This window comes from Manduca sexta, chromosome 25 (assembly GCF_014839805.1).
Source record: "Manduca sexta isolate Smith_Timp_Sample1 chromosome 25, JHU_Msex_v1.0, whole genome shotgun sequence".
Lineage (NCBI taxonomy): Eukaryota > Metazoa > Arthropoda > Insecta > Lepidoptera > Sphingidae > Manduca > Manduca sexta.
The window spans coordinates 15231016-15254496 of NC_051139.1; the positions used below are offsets into that span (position 1 = coordinate 15231016).

Below are 23481 nucleotides of genomic sequence, written 5' to 3' on the forward strand. Positions count from 1 at the left end.
TGTCCCCTGACATGGTAGTGAGCGAGCCTATCGCCACATCGAACACAAACTCCAGACTCTGGGCTGATACTGGCTAAACAAAAGCCAATATTACTTTGCCTGACCCGGGATTCGAATACGAGGCCTCATTGCGGGGTGAACTGCACACAATACTATTACACCACCAAACCAAAATACTTTTACAAGTTAAAGAAAGTATTCCGCTCTCTTTACGCCTATCTGAGCACTCCAATATTCCACGAAGTTATCGAAAGCCGAGTCAACCGAGGTCGTTAACTCTGTGCGAAACAATACAATATTTACGATCCGATCGTAAAATATTGACATCGGGAATGAGGGCACTTGCAACATTGAAGCTGGAATACATCGGTATAGGCCGCTGGTTAATGTTCGCACTATGGATGTATTTAGGGAACCATTAGATGTATGGATGGAAATATTAAAAAGCGGCAGTAACCTAGTTGGGTGTAGAACGAACTGCCGAGACCAACGTCCGCAGGTTCAAATCCCAAGGGCACACACCTGACATTAAAAACAATATATGTGTTATTCTTTGTGAATTATCGCTTGCTATAACGGTGAAGGAAAACGACGTGAGGAAACCTGCATACCTGAGAAGTTCTCTACCTAGTCTTGCCATAAATATTGTAATAAAGAAAAAAGAAAATTGTTAACTGCAAATAACATTTATTACTTTTACAGTGTGTCAGTTTAATACATAAATATAAAACAATTAAAAATATAAAAAGCTTATTCGAAGTGGTCTCCATTGGCTGCAATACAGTCCTTTAAACGATGAGGCCAGTTATCAATAGAAGCACGCACTCTTTCCATGGGAAAATTCTTCACTGCCAATCGTATAGATTGTTTTAGGGACTCCAAATTATCATGGCGTTTAGAGCAAGCTGTACTCTCTAAAACTGACCACAAATCATAATCCAGCGGATTAAGATCGGGACTAGACGACGGCCAGTCTTCAGCTCTGATGAAGTCCGAAACGTTCGATTCCAACCAAGACTGCGTGGACCGAGCTTTATGACCCGGCGCCGAGTCTTGCTGGAAGGACCATACTTGGTTATTGAACATGGTGATGTTAAGGGGCTTAACTACCTTCTCAAGAATGGTATCTTGATACACTTGTGCCGATGTTTTGATACCTTTTTCACAAAAATATGGCTCAGTCACTCCTTCATAGCTAACACCCCACCAAACCATCACTGAAGTCGGATAATGTCCACGTTGCACTCTGTCGACTAATTGGGAAGCTTCCTTAGAGCTTTGAGCATAAATACGGTCATTTTGTTTGTTAAAATGTTGCTCAATTGTAAAAATTTTCTCATCCGTAAACAAAATTTTTCTGTGACCTCCCTTTGCGTACCGCTTCAGTAGTTGTTTCGATTTTACCACCCTATTCTTCTTTAAATTATCAGTTAAGAAATGGCCAGTGCGTCTCTTATAGGCTGCAAGTCCTAAGTCATCTTTTAAAATACGCGACATGGTTCTAGGTGCTATCTTCATTTCCCGAGATAAAATCTTTTGCTTTCGGACAGGATTTCTTCGAATTCTTTCCCTTACTGCTTTGACCACCTTTTTCGTACGAACACTACGTGGACGGCCAGATCTTTTTCTGTCACAAACAGAGGAGGTCTCATTGTACCTATTAATAGCCCGGTACACAAACATTTTACTAATACCAAGTGTATGGAGAGTTTTAAAAATTGCATTTGGCTCCATACCTACTTTGTGTAATGCTATCACAGCGATTCGGTTCTCTTTATCACCCCACACCATTTTAATATCGCAAAATATTTTACAATGTATTGGCGCCAAAATGAGAAAACACAATGAACAATCGTATAAAAATGACAGATTCGAAATTCAAATGTAATATTTTTTTATAATTAAGTGTAACAGTATTTATGGCCAGACTAAGTATAGGAATTTCGAGGGTGTGTGAAGTCTACCAATCCGCACTAGGCCAGCGTGGTGGACTAAGGCCTAATCCCTCTCAGTAATAGAGGAGGCCCATGCCCGGCGATGCGACATTATATAATATAGGGTTAATATTATTATATATGTAGATATTAGAGCATGGTAAGTATGGTCGTTCAGGTAAGCTGCTTTTCGGGGACGTCCAGCGTCCCTTAAAAAGGTGTTTAAATTTTGGCGATTGTCAAAATTAATGTCTTACGACAGTTGTGATAATGTGAACTAAATTACACCTCCGAACAGGTCCAGTGTATATCTTATGACCTAGATCGACAAGCGAGTAAATAGATTATAATAAGTCTTGTATTATATGTATACTTCCCAGGCGTCTACTACTGAGCTGGACTTTAGGCCTTATTCCACTACGCTAGTCTAGTTAGCAGACTTCACATACCTTCCAAATTCCATGGAAAATTCTTAGGTATGTAAGTTCCTTCATGATGTTTTCCTGCATAGTTAAAGCGAATGGTAAAAAAGGCAGAAAAGTTTTTGAATCTGCGTACCTTTGGCAACAGTCCGTTCCATTTCCAACGAGTCTATCACCCACTCAAACAAGCAAGTTACTTGATAGTGATAAATAATCTATAAACACCGATAGTGAATAATCATCGATGCGTTGGCAATAAGGAAATAAATAATGAAGAAGAGCCTAGGGTTCTTGGGTCCCCGGAAACCTCTCATCTACACGAATCTCAACATCAAGCTGTCATCCTCTTGGTTTATTATGAGACAGTAATACTACTGGCTAACTCTTCTATTAAAATAACCAGAAAATGTACCCAACATTCCTCTCATTACATCATTTAAGTATTCAAAAACTTCCCCTGTAATGTCTTCTAGAACTAGATTAACGTGCTTAGAAATCTGGATCAAGAAAATTCATGGCATAGCCGACCCAATTTAAAGTTTTAGTTGACGTTGAAATCATAAATAAAAGATATGTTTGTTTCATTAAACGAACGCGTCGCCGACTGTTGCAAAACACGTCCGTATGTTTACAAACTTTTGACAGCGCACATTCTTTCCAGCACGTAGGCATTTACTCATTGCCAATTGCCAAGACAGATCATCTGGCAACGCTGTACTGGAATGGGCCGGACCGTCTTCTATACTATTGCTAGGCCAATTCCTTCATTCGAAGGGGCAATCCACTTGAGCAGTAGACATTCAATACGACTTTCTTAAATCCACAACTTGGAATTACAAAGCTTTGGGACTGCGCTCGTCATCATAAAACAAACATTATGTCTTCACACTTAAATTTGTTATGGCTGACCTAATTGTGAATTTAGTAAACGAAACCACAGACGAATAATTCTCAAAATAAATGTATGTGGCGGTACAATCAATGCATACACCGCCCGGCGCAACATCTGCCTGACTGGGAATCTTCCCCTCCATAGAGGAACGCAACCATCTGTTTCTCTACAGTGGCGTCTACCTTTACGCCGCTAAATGTACTTAACGAAATAATTGTCACGAATTATTATTACTAATTTTCTTCATAAGTGTTATACTTTTAATCCGGGAAAATATTTATACCAGTAGAAAATTCATGCGGACGGAACCGCAGGCAAAAACTCGTGTATAGTAAAGTAAGACGTAAGATTAATCAAACATGGCTTGAGTAACAGCGGCGTGTATTATTGATGAATCACTCTAATCTCTAGGGTTTGGTAGATAAGATTCTCCAGAGTACTTTATGTTGTCACCGCTACAGAGAATGAATTGAATAATTATACATTATTTTTAGTCTATGACAACCCGAAATTAGTTTGTCTACAAAGTATATCTAAAATAAAGTAAGCCCTTTCGATTTTTTTTATGAATAAAAAGATTGTTGATTAGAACAAAAAAGTGTAAAACTATTTTAAATTCGTTAAGCTACTATTGTAGCTCACTGTACTGTATATCTCCTCCGAGACTACGGCGCGCAAATGATTTTTGTTCTATCTATAAGTTGCATCTTGGAAATAAAAATAAGAATAAGAGACGCTTCTACATCTGCCCTTTACTGCGTCTCGTCTCCTAGCGATCGGTTTGACTGGAACCGAACATAACACATAATACAAAGAGATCTAAGAAATATAGAGCAGACATATAAAAGTTTGTCATACAAAATTTTTGCGCTCATGCGACGGTAACTCAATATACGGTGTAGTAGCAGAACACCAATGTGAAATACTTCATATTTTTCCATATCGTGATATGCTAGTTTTAAATGAACATAATAACACATTTTATGTAAATATGTTATTTTTAATTAATATCTATGGACGCTGACATCTTGTCACACGGATATTTCAAATAGACAACTTATTACTAGTTAGTAATCACTTTTGGAGCACAAATTTGGTCCTGTTTTCCGGTCTATAACTAACTATACTGTTTAATAACTTTAACATAATATTATTTTATTATTCTCAAACCGAAACACAGACGCTAAAACCGACAATTGACGTTATGCGTCAGCTTATTGACATAGACTGGTGTCTGATAGTGAACACCAGCAAAATAACGGACCTGAAGACACGTACAAGTTCTAAAGACGCAAAGGTTATAATAAATTTGTCAATTTACATCAGTATTTGTTTGTTTACTAATGAAATTCTCGCAACTCGCCACGAAATGGAGATTTCTCTTTATAAGATAATAGGAGATAATATTGTTTATCTCAAATAAATATATGGCCTCTTTGTGACGTCCGCAATCGATCTGATATGTTAAACAATGACTCAGTCGCTGTACAGAGTCTAAACCTAAAATATTTAGTCAGAAATCATTTACACCTATTTTCCTTATAGAAAGTTTTTTGAGGGAAAAGAAGTCATCGACATTTATTTCTACGTAACATAAATACACCATATCCGAAAGGGTAGACAGAGGTGCAACTTATACAAATACTCTTCGAGCTTACTTCCATCCCATTTTTTTTTTTACTATATTGAATAAAAAACATCATTACTATGTTGTTTTTTTGTATGTGCAGACTAGGACATGCAATCCGATAATAGATAATTTATCGGTTATCGGGCTATTTAAGAGGAACGATAAATATCGGAAAAAATACCGATAAATATCAATTATCGAAAAAAATCCTCTGATGCCTTTTTTACACTAATTGCAAATAAATTTGCCGAATAACTTGGCTAATGAATATAACTATAAATTATGAGAGATGAATACACTCGAATAAGCCGTTTTTACACACTTGTATTCGGGACTCGCAATCAATTTCTAACTTTGATATAAGTTGTTAATTGTAATTTAGAATTACTTTTCTGAGTCAATATAGTCAATAGTCAAAAGGGTAATTTTATTTTATTAAGAAATACCATATTTGATTTTAAAAAGTTTTATATATTTTTTTCAGTATTTATTTATTTATGTTATATACTGCTTAAAACAATTAGGGAAAGGGGATTTTCTGTTTGATGGTCACGCTTCGAAGCTCATGAAGGTAAATGCCAGATTCCACAGGGTTCGGTGTTGTCGCCTACCTTATTTCTTCTGCATATCAATGATATGTTATCGCTTGGAAAAAAATATTTTTATGAAGAAGACAGCACGGTTTATGGGCGATACTGTTATGAGCCCCCTGGTTCGTTGTGCGGAGGCGCGAGGATCTCGTCATTGGGGTCAACCGGACTTTGGCCTCGTTTCTATATGGGATTCCAAGATCCTAGTTGGGTTCAATGCCAAGAAAACGCAGGTGTGAGCGATCACGTGCAAAAGATTCCCGTTTTCTTTTCTCTCCAATCTTCAGGATATTTCACTTGCATTGCGGAATGACCTGCTGTGATCTGAATCTAAATAATCACATCGAAGACAATATAAAATATGCCACGTCAAGTAGGGTTGGAATCCTGGAACAGGCATGCTTCAATTGACTCTATCGTGCATTCGCGGTTATCGAATACTGCTCGCACTTAAGCAAAGAGTTAAATTCTACTCTTAAATATTGTTCAGCCGATTGCTTTGAGCAGTATATAATATAAATTACACGTTTTCCTATAAAAGTAAAGCAAAAAAAAAAAACAAATTTTTTACTATATTTATAAAACCGATATTTATCGGTTTTTATCGGCAAATAAAAACGATAATTTTTTTTATCGTTTATCGGAATATTCCGATAATTGCATGTCCTGCAGACAACATGCACAAAGACTAACTGACTTTACTATTCTACAAATTTTCATCACTGAGTACCAACACTGCTACTAAGAGTGGCGGCCTTAGGGCCTTACTGATTTACATTTTTATAATATTTATAGCTTTAGTTCAAGCCGCTATTTTTGGTGATTATATAGAAAACAAATAGCACTCAAACCAAAAAACTAATTTATATTTTAAATATCCATATATTAATACGCAAGAAAAAAATGCCCGTTTTTAAGCACATTTCGTGTTCAGAGTGAGAGATTTAGCATTATCAAGGTTCATATAAAGGGGTGCAGAAAATAAAACGTATGTAAATATAATATATGTTACAAGTACGTATTATATTATCAAATTCGACGCTCGAGCTTAAGCCTCTGGAAGACTATTAGTAGTAATTATTTATTAGTTTAATTAATCGCAAAATTATACATTCAAATGCTCACGTTTTATGCTGCTACGCCAATCTTCTTAAAGTTCTTGGCGTTAAGTAATTTGCATATTTTTATAACAAATAAAGATTGAAGGACAGTAAGTATTAGTGCGAATTAATGTTATAGATGGTCTCCCAGAACCCTTTGCTTTTAGTTTCAGCTAAAAGTGTTAACTTATCCCGGGTTGGAATCCCGTGTTGGGCAGTGATATTGGAATTTTCTATTTAGTATCAATCCGGACTTTGGAATTTGTGCTCAATATAGTGATAGACATATGGTAAAAAATAGAGGTCCTGGTAGCAACTCTGCGTACTCCTTTGGGGATTAAGACGTGATGTATGCGAGTACAGTGCCCCCCATAAGGTCCAAAACTGTATTTTATCTTTTAAGCTGGAACCAAATATAACCATTTATAAAATTTCTTTCAAATCGTTTAATGGATTGGGTATATTGGCGTGGTCGACATGCGCCACACCATAATACAGTTTTCTAGTGCGCAGGATCCGCGAAGCACCAACAGCATTTTGGCCATGACAGCGCGCAGATTTGACTGTGTGTATATAAATCACTGTTGTACTATCTCTCATGGATTGGAGTGTTGTTCCTAGTTTTTAAAGCTGTAATTAATAATTATTACTAAGATAGTATAAGTTTTCTTGCATACTTACTAATAATTTTGAGTCTTGAGTTACTCGCAGATAAATAAAAAAATAATTGATAGATATTTGTAATAAGGTTTAGCATTCCCCGTTCCCGCAAGTTCAAGCAATAGGATCACATTATTACAATGAATCTTGATAAGGCAACAGTAGCGCTCAAATACGAACAAAGCAACATTTTTGTATATTAAATACAGGAAGGCATAGAAGGCATACAAGGAAGAACCCAAATAATATTGAGATCCCTTAAGTTCGTTATTAACAAGTGCTATAAAACAACTGCAGCATTGCCGGGATTCCCAAATATTTGTGTAGGCCGTGTTTTGACGTCAATGTAAAATCCAATATTATGTTTTATAGTATCTGTAGGAAAAAGGGCCAAACCGCAAAAGAAAAATGTCTTTTTCTTTTATATAACACAAATAAATTATTCGCCCGCTAAACGCTTACTATCCAGATCAGTCAGTCAGTCAGTCAGTCCGCCTGGGTAGGTACCACTGCAATCTCTATTTCTGCCGCCAAGCAGCAGTGTGTAGTCACTGTTGTGTTCCGGTGAGAAGAATAGTGTAGCCAGTGTAACTACTGGAATAAGACTTCACATCTTGTCTTAGGATGGCGAGCGCAGTGGAATACCAAATAATACTTTGTAATTCAAGATGTTGGATGGTGTTTCTACTGTTTATGGGCGGTGATATCGCTTGCCATCAGGAGAACGGCAAGCTCGTCTCGTCATTCAAAGCAATAGCAGTCACCACCAGAATTGAAGTAATCTTGTAAATTATAAAGAAACATGAGAATCGCCATCGCAGACATAGCCGAAATTATTTACGGACTACATTTTCCGTTTCAACAAATGTCATGCCTGTCAAGTCAAGCCAGTTAAAAGTCGAAATCTGCACGCGGTAAACCCAATAACTGTTTCGTGTTATAGAAAGTGAAATTAGCAATGTCATGGGGTCCGGTTCCGCCCCTGCAAGTGTGTTGATCTGACAAGTCGATAAATTTGGCAAGACATTTAGCTGGTGGTAGGATATATTTTATATCCGCCCGGGTAGCAACCACCGTAAACAAAGTGTTAAAACCCGCCATTGTGACCCACGTAAGTATGTCGCGTTCCAGGATCAGCCTGTGTATATCTAGTTCCAACAGGCCGGCATAATTGTGTCGACTACCGAGGGGTAATCATCTCTCGTCAGTCGACATTCTATCGGACGCCACTCCACTACCATGAGGTTTAGTTGGGTCACTTTTCCATCCTCGTATAAAAAAACATATGAACTAATAATAAATAAATAAAGTAATACACTCTTCCGGAGTGAAGGTGTCGTTAATCAAAAAGAAAAAATACTCAAATAAAAAAAGACTGATCCTAGTGTCTTTTTTTAACAAAGCCAAAAAAATATAAATTTAAATAGGTTCTTTAAAGTACATACTTTATACATAATCGAAAAGCTGTGTCCAACCTTGTTGTCTCAAGGACTATAACACCGTTGTAAGTAGTAATTGTGCTAATATGTCACCCGGTGGTGCGAATCCCGGACAAGGGTGACAACACTTTAGAAAATCCGAGATAATAAAAAGAAAGTATCATCTGAAATAAAAAAAAAGTATCATCCGATCCTTTCCTGTCCTATGCAGTGTTGAAATAGTTTGATATACACGTCAACAGACTCGTTCCAGACATATGGCAAATAAACCGACAGTCGTATTTATTTATAAAATTCTTTGATATCTACAGATTATTTAAGGAGGCAAACGCGTGGATCATCGTTGAACTAAACGCATTTGATACATCTTATATGTAGGTATGCACGGAGATTTATATACTATTATTCTAATTCAATTAATTTATTTCACGAAGTATATTTTTGTAGGGAAGTTTGAACAGCGCCCCGGTGATCGTATCTGGAATTAAAATACTACACGACGGTAAACTTAAAATTTATTAGAATCGGCTGTACGAGTTTGTTTTTATGACGTACATTATCCTCAAACGCAAATGTTAACTTATTCGATACGTAGTCTATACAGTAATACGTAACCTCATGCTAAGTGTACAGAATACTAATACGCATGAATGTTATCACGCTCCGAAAGCAATACGAACGGACACTGGCGTACAAAATGTAGTTGGTTATCTAGGATGTCGATGTTAATTCTCTATACTTACCCTTGACTCTCTTCGAAGAAATACTTAATAAATAATAAAGCACAGCGAAATATTAAGTGTCTTCGTGCTATAAGATTTTCAAACATTTATGTCTGATGGTTTCATCTGTAAGATTCTGCTTAAGGAAAATATGTTACAGCTTCGTGGAACCAAGCTTGGTCTCTTGCAGTAATCCTCTATTAAAAATTCCAGGGACCGGCACCAAAAAGAACGAGATTTTAATGAATTCAAATGAAACCCATTTTTCCTCACCTGGACTCGGAAAAATGTTCACAAAATAGGTTTTCCTCCACAATATTTAAATTTAGTATTAAACATACCTGTCAGTAGATGTTAAGGACGAAAATGTAATTAAAACAACACCACTTTACGAATTATTTGTATAATTTTGACTACCGATGTTTAGAAAACTGCAGCTTTCATGATCACGGGGTGGACTTAAATGTAGATCAAGAAAAGTAAAAGTTAGAATAGCATCCCCGTGGCCATGAAAAATGCAGTCTTCGAAGTATTTTTATTTCAATATCCAACATTCGCGTAAACATAAGTGACGAAAATGTCATTAAAAGATCATGTATTATTTGCACCTACGGTATGACGCAATGGAATCGTAGCTGTAAACACAGACATAACAAGAACATTAGCAATGGTTACCAAATGTGTGACGCCGCGTGACGGTAGAGTGCCGGCCACACGCCATGCCTTCGTTGTTAATACAACGTGGAAGGACGACATCATCAGTTACTCCCAAGTTTAAATTAGGTGATGTGTAACAAGACGCGTTAATTCCGTGCTTTCCGGCGTTTTTGCCATGCCTATTGTAATCAAATCTAACAGCTCATGTGATAGGACCCTTTCATTTAATTTTATCCGTGGTGCTTTATAACTAGCTTATCTAGTTGTAAACGTCCCTATCCTTGAGGTTAAATCGCCTCCTTACATCATGATTTTGTCACCCGCATTGCTCTGGAGGGAAGTGGACAATTAATATTTCCAACTCCTCCCTAATTTTCTATTTGATTAATTTCGTTGCGGGATAATGACATATTAGTTTTCCCTGAGACTCGCCGAGCTTCACTGCTCGGTGTCATAAAATGCGTGCCACTGCTGATCCTGGCTTACAGGAGTTGTAGTGGTGGGTGTGAGGGCGGGAAAGTCTCAAGACGCGTTAATCTATACACTTCTAAAGTTAGTTTGATTAATTTAATGTATGGACTTTGTAGGATCGTCATTACTAATTATATGTTTTTATACGCTGTACGAGTACGATTACGGCGCTGAGGTCCTGGTCTTGAATGGCAGGTAGGCCAAAAATAACTGTGGCTGAGTTTTTCCATCTCAAAAATTAATAAGTTGCAGCTCGGAGTAAGGAAGTTACCGATGCGATACCGTCTTTCTTAGAAAGCAAGTGAAGCTTTGGTCCTGCTCCTAATCTCTCTCGAGACATGTTAGATGGCCGTCTCACCGATTATGAAAATAAAAGAATAGAGAGTGCACCTGTGTATTGCGCACACATTTGTGGACTATAATATCTCCTACGTAATTGGCTGATCTCCGTTGAGATTTTCCGTCGTGGCCGAAATTCAGCTAGGAGGGATTCATTCATTCATTTATTATTGTTTTATTATCCTTCCTTAGTCTGTGGTTTTACAATTCCAGTCTGCCCAACATAGAATGATTAGAGTCGACGTTGACTAGCATTAATTTATTCATTACCTCCCTTTCTATCTTATTTTTTGTATCATTTCCAATTGGAGTCATTTTAATAGGCGACTAGCCGTAAAATCTAAATCAAATCATAAACTCACATTGAAGTAAACAGACAAATGTCATTACGACTTAAAATCATAATAAATCAATTCTAACATTTTTGTACTCGTCTATGACCCTAAACATAATCTGAACGTGAATAATTTAGATAAAGGGATTATCTTTAGAGCGGCGCTTAGCCCTTAAGCCTCTCGCACGTAATGCCATTAGTCTATTGTGATAAAACATATTCTTTCTAATGTAAAAGATTTACCTCACGTGGGTAACCATATTTTCTTATAGTACGGGAATTTAATATAGATTTTTAGTATCGACAGTCTTTGAATAAATGTCAGTTGGTGTGGGACTACTGAGGTAAGTAAGTTTTCTCACCTATGAAGCAAATAATTTTAGTTGACAAATACACACCTAACTTCGCAAAAATCAAAGGTATTATCATAAGAAGCGGTAGTTACTTAATATGATAATAATTATTACAATTCATCACCGCTACGAGTAATTATGATTCACACGATCAGAATCACCGAATCAGAAAATACAATTTTTATGGTTAGAATATTGTGTCTAGCATATTTATATAAGTTTAAATTTTGCATATGTTTAACGATTACAAAAATCTGTTTTTTTAAATATCGATATCCAAATCGATAGATTCGCAAAGCGTGGTCAACCTCCACGAAGGCGCGTAGGACCTTTAGGAAAGCCATTGCATCGAACTCACAAGTTCAAGGCTACAGTTCCTTTGTGAGTTAAGCGTTCCACCGACTGTCTATTTATTGCACGCGCTTGTGAATTTTTGTGAAATCGGTAGAATATTTGTTGGTCTGTTGTGATCCTCCTACCTATACTTAACGTCAAACTTCGATACTTTAGATCATTTACTTGCCATACTTATGATTTTTTTTCGTGTATTGCGATGTAGCTGCAATAACAATACCGCCCGCATTCTACTTTGCTGTTTGAAACATTAAAATTGGCAGCAAAGTGATTTATTTTTATTTTACATCTATACATATTATAAACAAAGTCCTTTTTCCTGTGTGTCTGTATTTTACCGATTTTTTCAATCAAATTTGGTATGGAGGTAATTTAAGTCCCTGGAAACGTAATGGTAAGGCTATACTTTCTATCCCGGTACAATACATATATAGTGAGACTTTTATCCTGGAAAACTCCTTCACGCGGGCGTAGTCGCGAGCAGAAGCTAGTTTACTATAAAATTAAACTAAATATCCCGTCACCCAATTATTACCTTTCTGGAAATAGTCACAGCCAATATTTATTTTTGGCGTAAACATCATTCTGCTCAAACGCCCTAGTTTTAACTGGTTCACATTATATGTTTTAACTACATTATATAAAGTGCACTATTACAATCGGTCGCATCGAGTCATACCAATACAAAATTAAAATTACATCCGTATAAGATTCCTGACCCTTATTATAATAGAGAATGCGATCAAATTATTTTTTCATTGAGGTGCCCTATTGTTCACTAACAAGCTTTTAAGCTCTACCGGAATCCCGTTTAAGCTCAGCAAAGCTCTTTGACACGGTCAACTTTGATGAGTCACTGGTAGTGACGAAATGCGGTATGTGACATCTTGCTTAAAACTAAACACCATTTTATGTACGACTTAATGACTGTCGCCAAGCAGCAATGTATATAATATAATAATATCAGCACTGTATATACTATCCCACTGCTGGGGACGGGCCTCCTTTACTACTAAGAGGGTCAGGCCATAGTATACCACGCTAATATATTAAGTATTCTTTATGAATTATCGCTTGCTTTAACGGTGAAGGAAAACATCGTGAGGAAACCTGCATACCTGAGAAGTTCTCTATAAGAATTTCGAGGGTGTGCGAAGGCTACCAATCCGCACTAGGCCAGCGTGGTGGACTAAGGCTTGTCACGTTAATAAGTAAGATGTGTAGTCTCATAATGCCCAGTCATTATGCTGGCTATGACAATAGTGGATGCACTGCTGCTTGACGGTAAAGAACATCCTCGTTAAATTTCCATGTGAAGTGTTTGACATTACCTCGTCTTATTTTTAATATGTTGACCTCCTCCTAAACTATTGACGCACGTAAGGTCGGCAAAAACCCGGTCATGTACTTCCCAGCAATAGTTCTCAGAACGAACACCTCTTACATATCAATACGTCATGATAAATACATGATGCTAATCCAATGCAAATAATACGAGGAATGACCACCCTGGTTAAGCGCAGAACAGTAAGGAGACTGTTATTTTTACAGGCATGTGTGATAAAATCTCTCCACTCCGCCCTATAATAAGTGTAGTGTCTAGATAGACTATTGGTTAATGAGATGATTATCCTTCGCCAGTCAACACAATATGCCGGTCTTTTCTAAACCGTATGTATACAGGCTAATCTCGAAACGCGACACTTACGCGTGCCTCTATGGAGGATTTAGCACCTTGTGTACGTTGGTCGCCGCAGTTAATAACGTGACAGCAAAATTACAATCTTCTGCTCGTGGTTGGGCCCGAGTGGAAAGTCGTCTATGTGTTAATGTGGGATTTGGTCTATCTATGTCCTAAATATATATATTGTGTCAGCGCCTTTAATCATTTAAATGCGCAATAGCTTCTATTAATTTAGATAAATGTTCATAACAATTATCATCAGGTTGCGTAGATCGGACCGTCAACAGATAAAATTTTAAAAAGTTATATATTTGAAAAATGTAGGTAGATATTGTAACTTTGACTTTACGGATGAACAACACCTCAGTCCCCCCCGTGACCATGAAGGCTGCAAAGTCTTCGAAACGTCGGGAGAAAATAATAATAATATAAAAAACCGCGATAAAATCCGTTTAAATAGTTTTTAGTTTTTATTTCAATGTCTAACATTCGCGTAAACATAAGAAATCATTAATTATCATCATTAGCCCGTTGCAGTCCACTGCTGGAAATAGGCATCTCCCAAAGTACGCCATATTAAATTCTATAATTTTAACTAGTCAATATCCACCAGACATCCAAACCTATTCCGTTACAATGATAAAAACGTATTGCCGACTAATCTATTCATCGATTTAGGTCCTAGAAATAATCCTAAGGATAACAGTTAGAATATAAATGCGTTGGATCGTTATCATACACTTGTCCTTGTTCTAGGATCCGCTGCGTGAGGTCCGTTTTGTTCTCATGCATTGTATTACCATTGATATTATTAAGAATATTTAGTGTATAAAACACATACACAGGCACATCATACCTTTATTCCAAAAGGGGTAGGCAGAGATGCAACTAGACTACCCAGTTTACATCATGTACGCTTCGATCCCATAATGTATTGTTAAGGGGTATAGTTAGGTATTTTCAGACACCAAAATAAAATAATATTAATCATCAACTCTTAATTAATATTTCTCCAGTTCACATCGGTACAAACGCGCCACACTTTTTCGTTTCGGGCACACGCGGTGTTGCCACATAAAAAATGATGTTGCCAACACAAATGTTTACAGGTGGCCTAATTCCGTCTAATGTGACATTACCGTCTTTTTGAAATGATGGGCGTTCTTCTCAAAGGACAGCCTTGATGACCGTGTAAGTAAAATAGTAAAAAAATCGCCTATTTACCTAAACGGCTTTCAAAGCTGTCCTTTAATGAGAACGCCCGTAATTGCAAAAAGGATTCATCCCCGTAGACGGAATAGGGCGCCCTCACTATACCTTATAAAAACAGCAGGATTATTAGTTGAAACAGTTCTTTTATGTTCAACGGAATGATAAAACGAGGAAACCGCTCGCTTAGGAATAAATGACACTACTTTAGATTAGCGTTAAACAATAGCAACTCCAACCAAGTTTTGTTAACCACTGCATGACTTCAATGCGTTCACAATTACACCTTAACAGTTAAAGTAAAAATAATACGGTTTAGAATGACCTTTAAACTGAAACACAACAATAACAATTTGTTCTCGCGTAGAGATTTTCCTTCCACCTACGGCCCGACTTTGCAGCTACAGGCACTAGTAAACTGAAGCTGGTTGTAGGATATTTACATCCGCATGGATAGCGAGCGTACACAAAGTGTAAAACCCATAGTGCACACGTAAGTGTGTCGCGTTCCGGGATCAGTCTGTGTATATCCAATTCCCATAAGCCGACATAACGTGTCAACTCTTTGTGTACATACTTTGCTTACTATGCGGTGCTGAATGTAATTTTGCCTTGTCCATAACTCAAAATGAACACTCAGAACGAAAATCAATCTTCGCAGCAAACATCGGGATCTTATCAATATTTTAGATTATCAGAAATTACGTATAGTCTGATGAAACATTAATTATTATTTACAATAATTAACCTTACATTTATGAATAACCTATACATAGGTATAATCTAAATAGATGTTAAGTCGTAAATATTGATAATATAAAGCATAAACAACAATAATTTTCATATTAAAGAACATTTTTTTGCAGAAAATCATCAAGTTATTTGACTATTGGTTTAGGTATATAGAGTTTGGAACACTTTGAAAACATAATAAGATTTAGGTCACTAAAGCATCTTGAAAAAATTGAGTATGTATTTTAGCCCATTGGTTTAGGTAGTACATACACATGAAATGAAATGTGTCGGGGTCAGTCTGTGTATATCCGGTTCCAACAGGCCGGTATAATTGCGTCGACTTTTAAGGGGTAATCATCTCTCGTCAGTCATTCTATTGGACCCCACTCCACTTACCATCTCGTACAGTGGTGTAAATTTAATGTGCCTATAAAAAAGAAGATACCTCGGAATATGGCGCTAATACAAAAAGAGCAATATTAAAATAATAACCACTTTACTAAGTGTTAACACTGCACAGACACAGCTAATAAATATACTGTGACAAGATAAGCAGAGATCGTTCCGGCGCGTTAGTCGCGCTGTTTTTGTCAGACACGGCTGCTGCACAGAACTGTATCGTACCGGGCGGGTCTATCTCGGATTTTAACTGTTTAATGTCTTATTTGTAGTCCTAGTAATATAAATGCGAATTTTTGTGAAGATGGATGTATGTAGCGTTGCCAGACGTCCCGTATTTACCGGGAGGTCCCGTATTTTAGGCACATTATGTCCCGGCTGGACAGACTCTGTCATGTAAATCGATCGATCTAGGATTGACAAGTACTCATGCACGCAACGTTCTCGTTTTCGAATACATATCAATACGACTCGATTTTTAATAAATTTAATGATAAGTGGTTAGTTACCTGTTTTTAATTACGGTTATAATTGTACTGGCTGTTACAAATATGTTAAAACGAATAAAAATACGTTAAAACTAACTCGATCCTCGAAAAAAAAAAACGTCACAAAATAATTGTTTCTTATATGTCCCGGGTAAAAAACTGAAATCCCATATTTTTTGCCCATTTAAGCATTTATAAGGGACTACATGAAAAGCATGTGGTAACCCTAGATGTATGTATGTATGTATGTTTCTCTTTCTGGAAAAAAATTCTGAACGTATTTAGATGAAACTTTACAGTAATATTGGTTGTACATCAAATAACACAAAGGCTACAATTAATGATGTTTTTGTGTAATATAACATACATATAAAAGTAAGGTCGGAAAAAAATGCTATCTTGGCATACGGTGCCTACATCGTTGGAGTTAGATAAAAATGATGTATCATAAGATTGTTTGACTTAAATAGTTCTAAATCAACGTCCGCGACAGCATATATCTACCTTTTATGTGGAAGCCACTATGACCAAAATAGCGAGGCAAAAATATAATTAAATCGCATACGTTTTTACAACGCATTATCCCGGAAAACTCCATCACGCGGGCGATTCCGCGAGCAAAAGCTAGTAATACATAAATACTGAAAGGGATGGGTTTTATATTATTCAGATTTATACGTGTTTTTACGATTTGCGGAGAACAGCATCATCAAGACGGATTTTATGTTGAAAACAGCCAATTATAAAAATGAAACCAAATTTATTGTAAAAGTTTTGTTGCATTGAACTCATTAATGGGGGAAGATGGGAATTCGTATAGTTTTGTGGTAGTAATAGCGTAGAATGATGATAACAAAAAAATATTCGAGTTTGTGGAGTTTTTGTAGTCATTAGTTAAGTTTTTAGGCGGAAAAACTGATTCCCCTGGATACCTACAATTCATCATCGAGTATAGATTTGCGTAGGCGGTGTTAATCATTCTCTATTACATATGTCACCTAGCTACCTATTTTGCTACCTTTAGTAAAGAAAATTAAACTCGATGGATAATAACTAAAGCCTAACTCATCCAGAACTGCTATAGCCCGCTATTACATTACAACATATTATTAAGAATCATTAAAAGTAGGAAAATTTATGTGTAAGATAAAAAACATTACTAAAGCGTGACAAATATGTTTACCTTTCCTTGTTGTAAAACATTGTCAATATTTTGAATCTATTGGACATATGATATGATGAAATATTTCATCATTCGTGACTAAATTAATCCAAATTTAATCTTTGTTTGTCATTAGTCATAAGAGTATTTCAAAATTGCCGTTGCCCTAGCCCTGTTATCGAAATATAGATATCTTATAATAATTATACAATTTATGTAATTATTAATTATATAATTTATATAATTATATACTCCCCTTAAAGAGCGTCGCCAAGGAGAGGGGGCAGGAAGGGGCACCTGACCCCCCCCCCCCTAGAGATTTTAAAAATGTTGTCAAATGTAAAAAAAAAGTACTTTATTTATCACGTAGGCGAACAAAGTTGCACTTATGATACGTCAAAACAAAGCATAATAATAATTATTTCTAAACAACTATTAAAATTACCTATATAACTATGGACATTTTAAATTAGGGATAAAATTTAATCTAAAGACAAGGCACAAACCGAAGTAACCAGCTCGGGCTGGCAAGTAGGGGGAAATAGAAGGCAACCAAAGTCCTGAGTCTGACTTGACTTGCTTGATCGATCATTCCCGTACGTCGAAACTGGAATGCATTCACCAATTTCGTTCCTAATATTCCGTATGCTCAATTACGCTCTGCTCAACTGGTCTTAATTCTCATTATGTCCAGTAGTTACACTGGCTACAATGTCCCTCAAACCGGAACACAACAGTGACTACACACTGCTTGGCGACAAAAATAGACTTTGCGGTGGTACGTACCCAGGCGGACTCTTACATATGAGAGACCTACCACCAGTAAAATGCCATGTTGGTGCGGGAACCCGGAACTTAGTTTCAAAGCTGGCTGGCTCCCGCTGAGCACGCCTTAAGTCACGTTTTCCTACCAAACGTATAGACCCAAGTCAAATAACATTTTAGTAGCTACTACAAATGTTAGACTAGTTATCATAATATTGGTGGTATCATAAACATTAACATAAATATACAATAATGTGTTGAACCAACACAGAAGCTCTAAATATTGAACTGTATAATATTATATGATTGTCGGGACTTTTTTCATCAATTTATATTTACATGTGTTAGATTCTTAATTCAAATTCCAGGTGAACGATACCCTCTATTTGTTTAGTATTGCATTTCTACTCACATCTCTTGAAATTAAATAATATATTTGAACCTATAAAATGTGGTACATTATTTAAATTCAATCAATATTAACTCTACCATCAGTTAGGAAAACAGTTCTCACCAGGGAAGAGCGGGTAAGAAACTCTGGTGTTGGTCTTTTCAAAGTCAGTTTAAGGTATAAATGCTTTTTTTAGTTGTTTAGAGTCCATTCATATCATATCTTAAATCAATACTCCTGATATTGCAGATGTTCATGGCCGGCGGTGATCACTTACCATCAGGTGAACCGTATGCATTATGTCCAGTAGTTACACTGGCTACAATGTCCTTCAAACCGGAACACAACAGTGACTACACACTGCTGCTTGGCGGCAGAAATAGACATTGCGGTGGTACCTACCCAGGCGAATTCTCACATATGAGAGACCTACCGCTAGTAAGAAACAAACCTGTCGTCTACCCCTATTCTCTGGAGTTTTAATGACTAGGCGCCACCACAAGAAGACGAGAGGATAAGTTACACTTTTATAAAGTAGATAAACAAAAATTACTTTGTTTATAAACTGAAGTGGCGAGCTAGATAGAACTGATAACTTTGATGGAGCCGAGTGTGGTTGTGCAAGCCTGATGAGGGATGTCCCTTGGAGAGGATAATGACCGAAGACATACCCGTTTACTAGGTAGGCAGGGATGCACCGAGCCAAGGTTCTTACGTCCGATATCGTTGTTAAAATATATTTATTGAAAATTCGGGTAACGAGCGAACTGATCAGAAGTGTCACGACTCTGTATAGGCTATAGGGTAGGCAGGCGTACACCGACCAGCGAACTACCCAGTGCGTTTTGTTTTTTTACCTATAATATTAATGTGACTGTCTCGGTGGCGTAGTCGTGTTGCGCGCACGGCACGATTTGCTCTGAGGTCTCTGGTTCGAATCTCGAGTCGGGAAAAGTGATATAGGATTTTTCTACTCATTATTAATTAATTCTGCACCCGGTTTGACTGCTTCTAAGAAACGACTAACCATTAGAGGGCATTTTCGGGCCTTCGGCTATCTAGCTGACTACACAACAAAGAAAACAATTGATTACCTAATGTCAATTGTTTGACATCAACAAGATAATGACAGCACTCCGATTCACGCAACTCATACTGACTGAGCACCATTTGTTTTGGGTCTTGGGGATATTAAAAATATTGTAATCATTTGCTGGTGGTAGGATATTTTATATCCGCCCGCATAACGACCACTGTACACAAGGAGTTAAAACCCACCATAGTTGACCATGTAAGTATGTCGCATTCTGGGATCAGACTGTGTATATCCAGTTCCAACAGGCCGACAAAATTGTGACGTCTGCCGAGGGGCAATCATCTCTCGCCCGTCGACATTCCATTGGACCCCACTCCATTTACCATCAGGTGCTGTGGGGTGATTTGGCTGTGACCTTATAACTAGAAACAATATGTAAGGGCACTGATCAAAGCCAAAATACTTTCACTCTTATCTCTGTTACCGTTTGCCCACATTTTGCTAAGTTTTTATCAGTTCCATGATGTGATAGAGGACGAGGCTATCGCCTTATCAAGCATGAATCATCCCGGGAAATTAAAGTGCTTTTTTTTACAAATTTAAAAATTCATGCCATCTTTTATGTCAAACCTGAGAGTCGAACCCAGGAGCTCAAAAATATGACCTTGGATACGCTGTTGTTAGACCACTGTAGCTATTCTCTTATCTACTTGATATTATGTACTTTTAAGATAGTATGCTAACGATTCCTTCAAAATACTGAATGTTTTAAGGACCAGAATATAAACCAAAAATTTACCAAGTTTCTGTCAATTATAGTTAGGGAAATTAGATATATTTAATGTTTCGTCTTATAATAATACTCAATGACATTAATACTTGGCGAATACATTTTATCCAAAAAATAAGGAACATTTTCACAGATTCTCCATAAACAAATAATTTGTCAATAGTACGAAGATATATTTCTCGGAAAAAAATATCTGATTTATCAGCCCTAAATCATAAAACGTAATTTGAATTTCATGTTTTCCGAATCATGATAAATACGAATCATTCATCCAAATATAAGATAAAAAGTATGTTTTAAAATAAAAAACAACATATCACTTGTTCAAACGAAATCTTTTCTGAGATAGTAAAAAGATATAAATGAAAAACGTTGTAAATAAAAAAAAGTTAGAAATATCTTAAATATTTTTTTATACTGTACTATTGACCTAACCTGACCGCTCAATTAAATGTAATCTATAGACAAACGCCGATGACGACACAAAATTGTCAAAAAGTAAAAAAAAAATTGGTGTTCCTTGCCAAAGTTTACGGAATAATATGCTGGGTACGTCTGAATATTATCTAAAAAAGTCATTTAAATCGCTCCAGCTGTTTTGTAGTCCCTAGGGAAAATTCATACATATATTTATATATAATGATATAAAAATTCCACTCAAAACTTTAAAGATCATAATAATATAAATTAATTAGTAATTGAACCCGATTCTATTCGTGTAAAAATCCATCTTCGGGATAAATTAAATCAACACTATGGCCAATTAAAACAATTCTCAAAATCGGATCAATAGCTTGAAAAATAGCATGCAAACTATACCTGTTCATTACACGGGAATCGAATCCGCCAGAGGTCAACATTGTTCCGATGCGATGCGATGAAAATTTTTATCAAACGCGCGGAGTGGGGATACGTTTTGCCTCTCTTATACTCTCGACCGAGCGCGCGCCGGTCACACGTTCCGCGAGTGGTAAAATGTGCAACATGTGTGCTAGAGACGTCACTACCGAGGCCCCCGTGCCCGCCAAGCCCAAAGTGTCCAGGATCCTGGAGAGGATGAAGGCGAAACACAACATCACCACAGATCCTATTAGCTTAGAAAAACAACGCGAGGTGGAGTATCAGCCCGATCTCCTGGCAGTTTCCACCCAGTATACGAAGGTTGCTTACGATCTGTTCAAGCAAGGACTGGTCCGCATGCAGGAAAGCAAGGCTTACGTGTAAGTGTTTGATAGAAAGTTACATTTCTCTTGCAGTTTGGCTTCAGTTAATTTATGGTTTATTTAAACACGTGTCAAGTTTCAGAATATTTTAAAATGATAAATTATTACCATTAGGATTTTTAAATAATTTTAACTAGCCACTGATGTCTATCGTTTTTTATTTAATGAAGAATGTGACAAAACAGTGAGTAAAATATTTAGCGGAAATTCACTTATTTTATATTTAAGTAATTCATCTAATTGGATTTGTATTCCATAGCTATTAGCAATATTATTCTTAATTTATTTATAACCTTGAATAATGAAGAAGTGTGATAACACAGTAATTATAGTCATTACGATACTTTCTTGCACCTTTACACGTGAAAGTAATATCAAAATTGCTAATTCAAAAAAATTTACCCGTAATCGAGCACTTAAGATTTGCTTGCTTCGATCCATTTTATAAATCTCTGTAACAATTTCTTTATACAATTTTAAATACCTAATACCATTCTAAATTAACTATAATTTGAAATAATACATTACAAAATCATTCATTTACCACTCTTTAGACTTTATACACGCTACAATACTCTATAAAAACCTTATCAAACCGTTGCCAACCATTATTTTCCATTTGAAATTAGAAGCTTATAACCATTTTATTCGAAACAAATTATGTTACAATATTTTAATTAGATTGGAATCATTACTAACTTCAGACCGGTGGTGGACAATCCCTTAACCCTCTTTATATTAAAATAGGCCTGTGTTGTATTATAAACACATAATTTTTATACACTATTTAAATTATGTTCTTATGCTACCGATATCTTTATATAAACTCTTGAACGAATCTAACATATCAGCATCACGAATGAATCTAATATACTAGCAATTCTACCATGATCGACTAACAGAGGCAATGACCCTCCAAACCACATAGCAACGTGGTTATACATTACTAATTTATAATGAAAACGGGGAATCACATTAACCAACTATGAGGTATATCCCGACACCTTTTTATTGAGACAAATAATAAGTTATAATATATATTACCTTAGTAACTATTGTTTTTTACATATTTCCATTCATATTATACGTGTTATCAACCGTAAGCCTTATTATCTTATGATTGAAGATCACTTCTCAAAATATCTAATCTATATCGGATATTTTATAGGTATAACGCAATATTTGCTGTGTTTTGTGTTTCGAAATATTTAAAATGTATTGGCTAGGTAAATTATTACAAAAAATTACATTCACATAATTATACAAATTTAGTTTACAGGGCAAACATGTCCAAAATTAGTTTTCAGTAAGAAATGAATAAAATACACATAGCCCCACAACTACACTATATTTACGTATTTGATATTAGGCACTAAACACCAAAATATTCGCTTAAAAGCGAAAAATTATATGTAATTTGTAAACATAAAAAATCTGTGGATAGTAAATAAAAACTAAAATAAAAGAGTTCTATTTATGTACAGTCAATTCCTAATCTCTACCATTATATTTTGATATTTCAATTATCATCCGCGTCAAACAAAAAATAACCTCTAAGTTTCTACCCCTTTAGACATTCTAATGAGCGTTAAATACGTCATGATTTGCAACCGTGCACCAGATCTCTCTGGCTGCCGTGACGTCACGACGTCACCGTCTATGTGTCACGGATTTTGTCTAACCTCGTAACACAACGCGAAAG

At 36.3% G+C, this 23481-nt stretch overlaps 1 protein-coding gene across 1 annotated transcript in view; it reads left to right on the plus strand.

Moving 5' to 3' along the window:
* Window positions 1-21475: 21475 nt before the first annotated feature.
* The window catches only part of LOC115448167 (transmembrane protein 205), a 49276-nt gene continuing 47270 nt past the window's right edge, over window positions 21476-23481 (plus strand). The window contains exon 1 of the mRNA XM_030175513.2: window positions 21476-21776. Coding sequence (XP_030031373.1) covers window positions 21532-21776 — 245 coding nt within the window. The 5' untranslated portion in view covers window positions 21476-21531. The remainder of the gene's footprint in view (window positions 21777-23481) is intronic.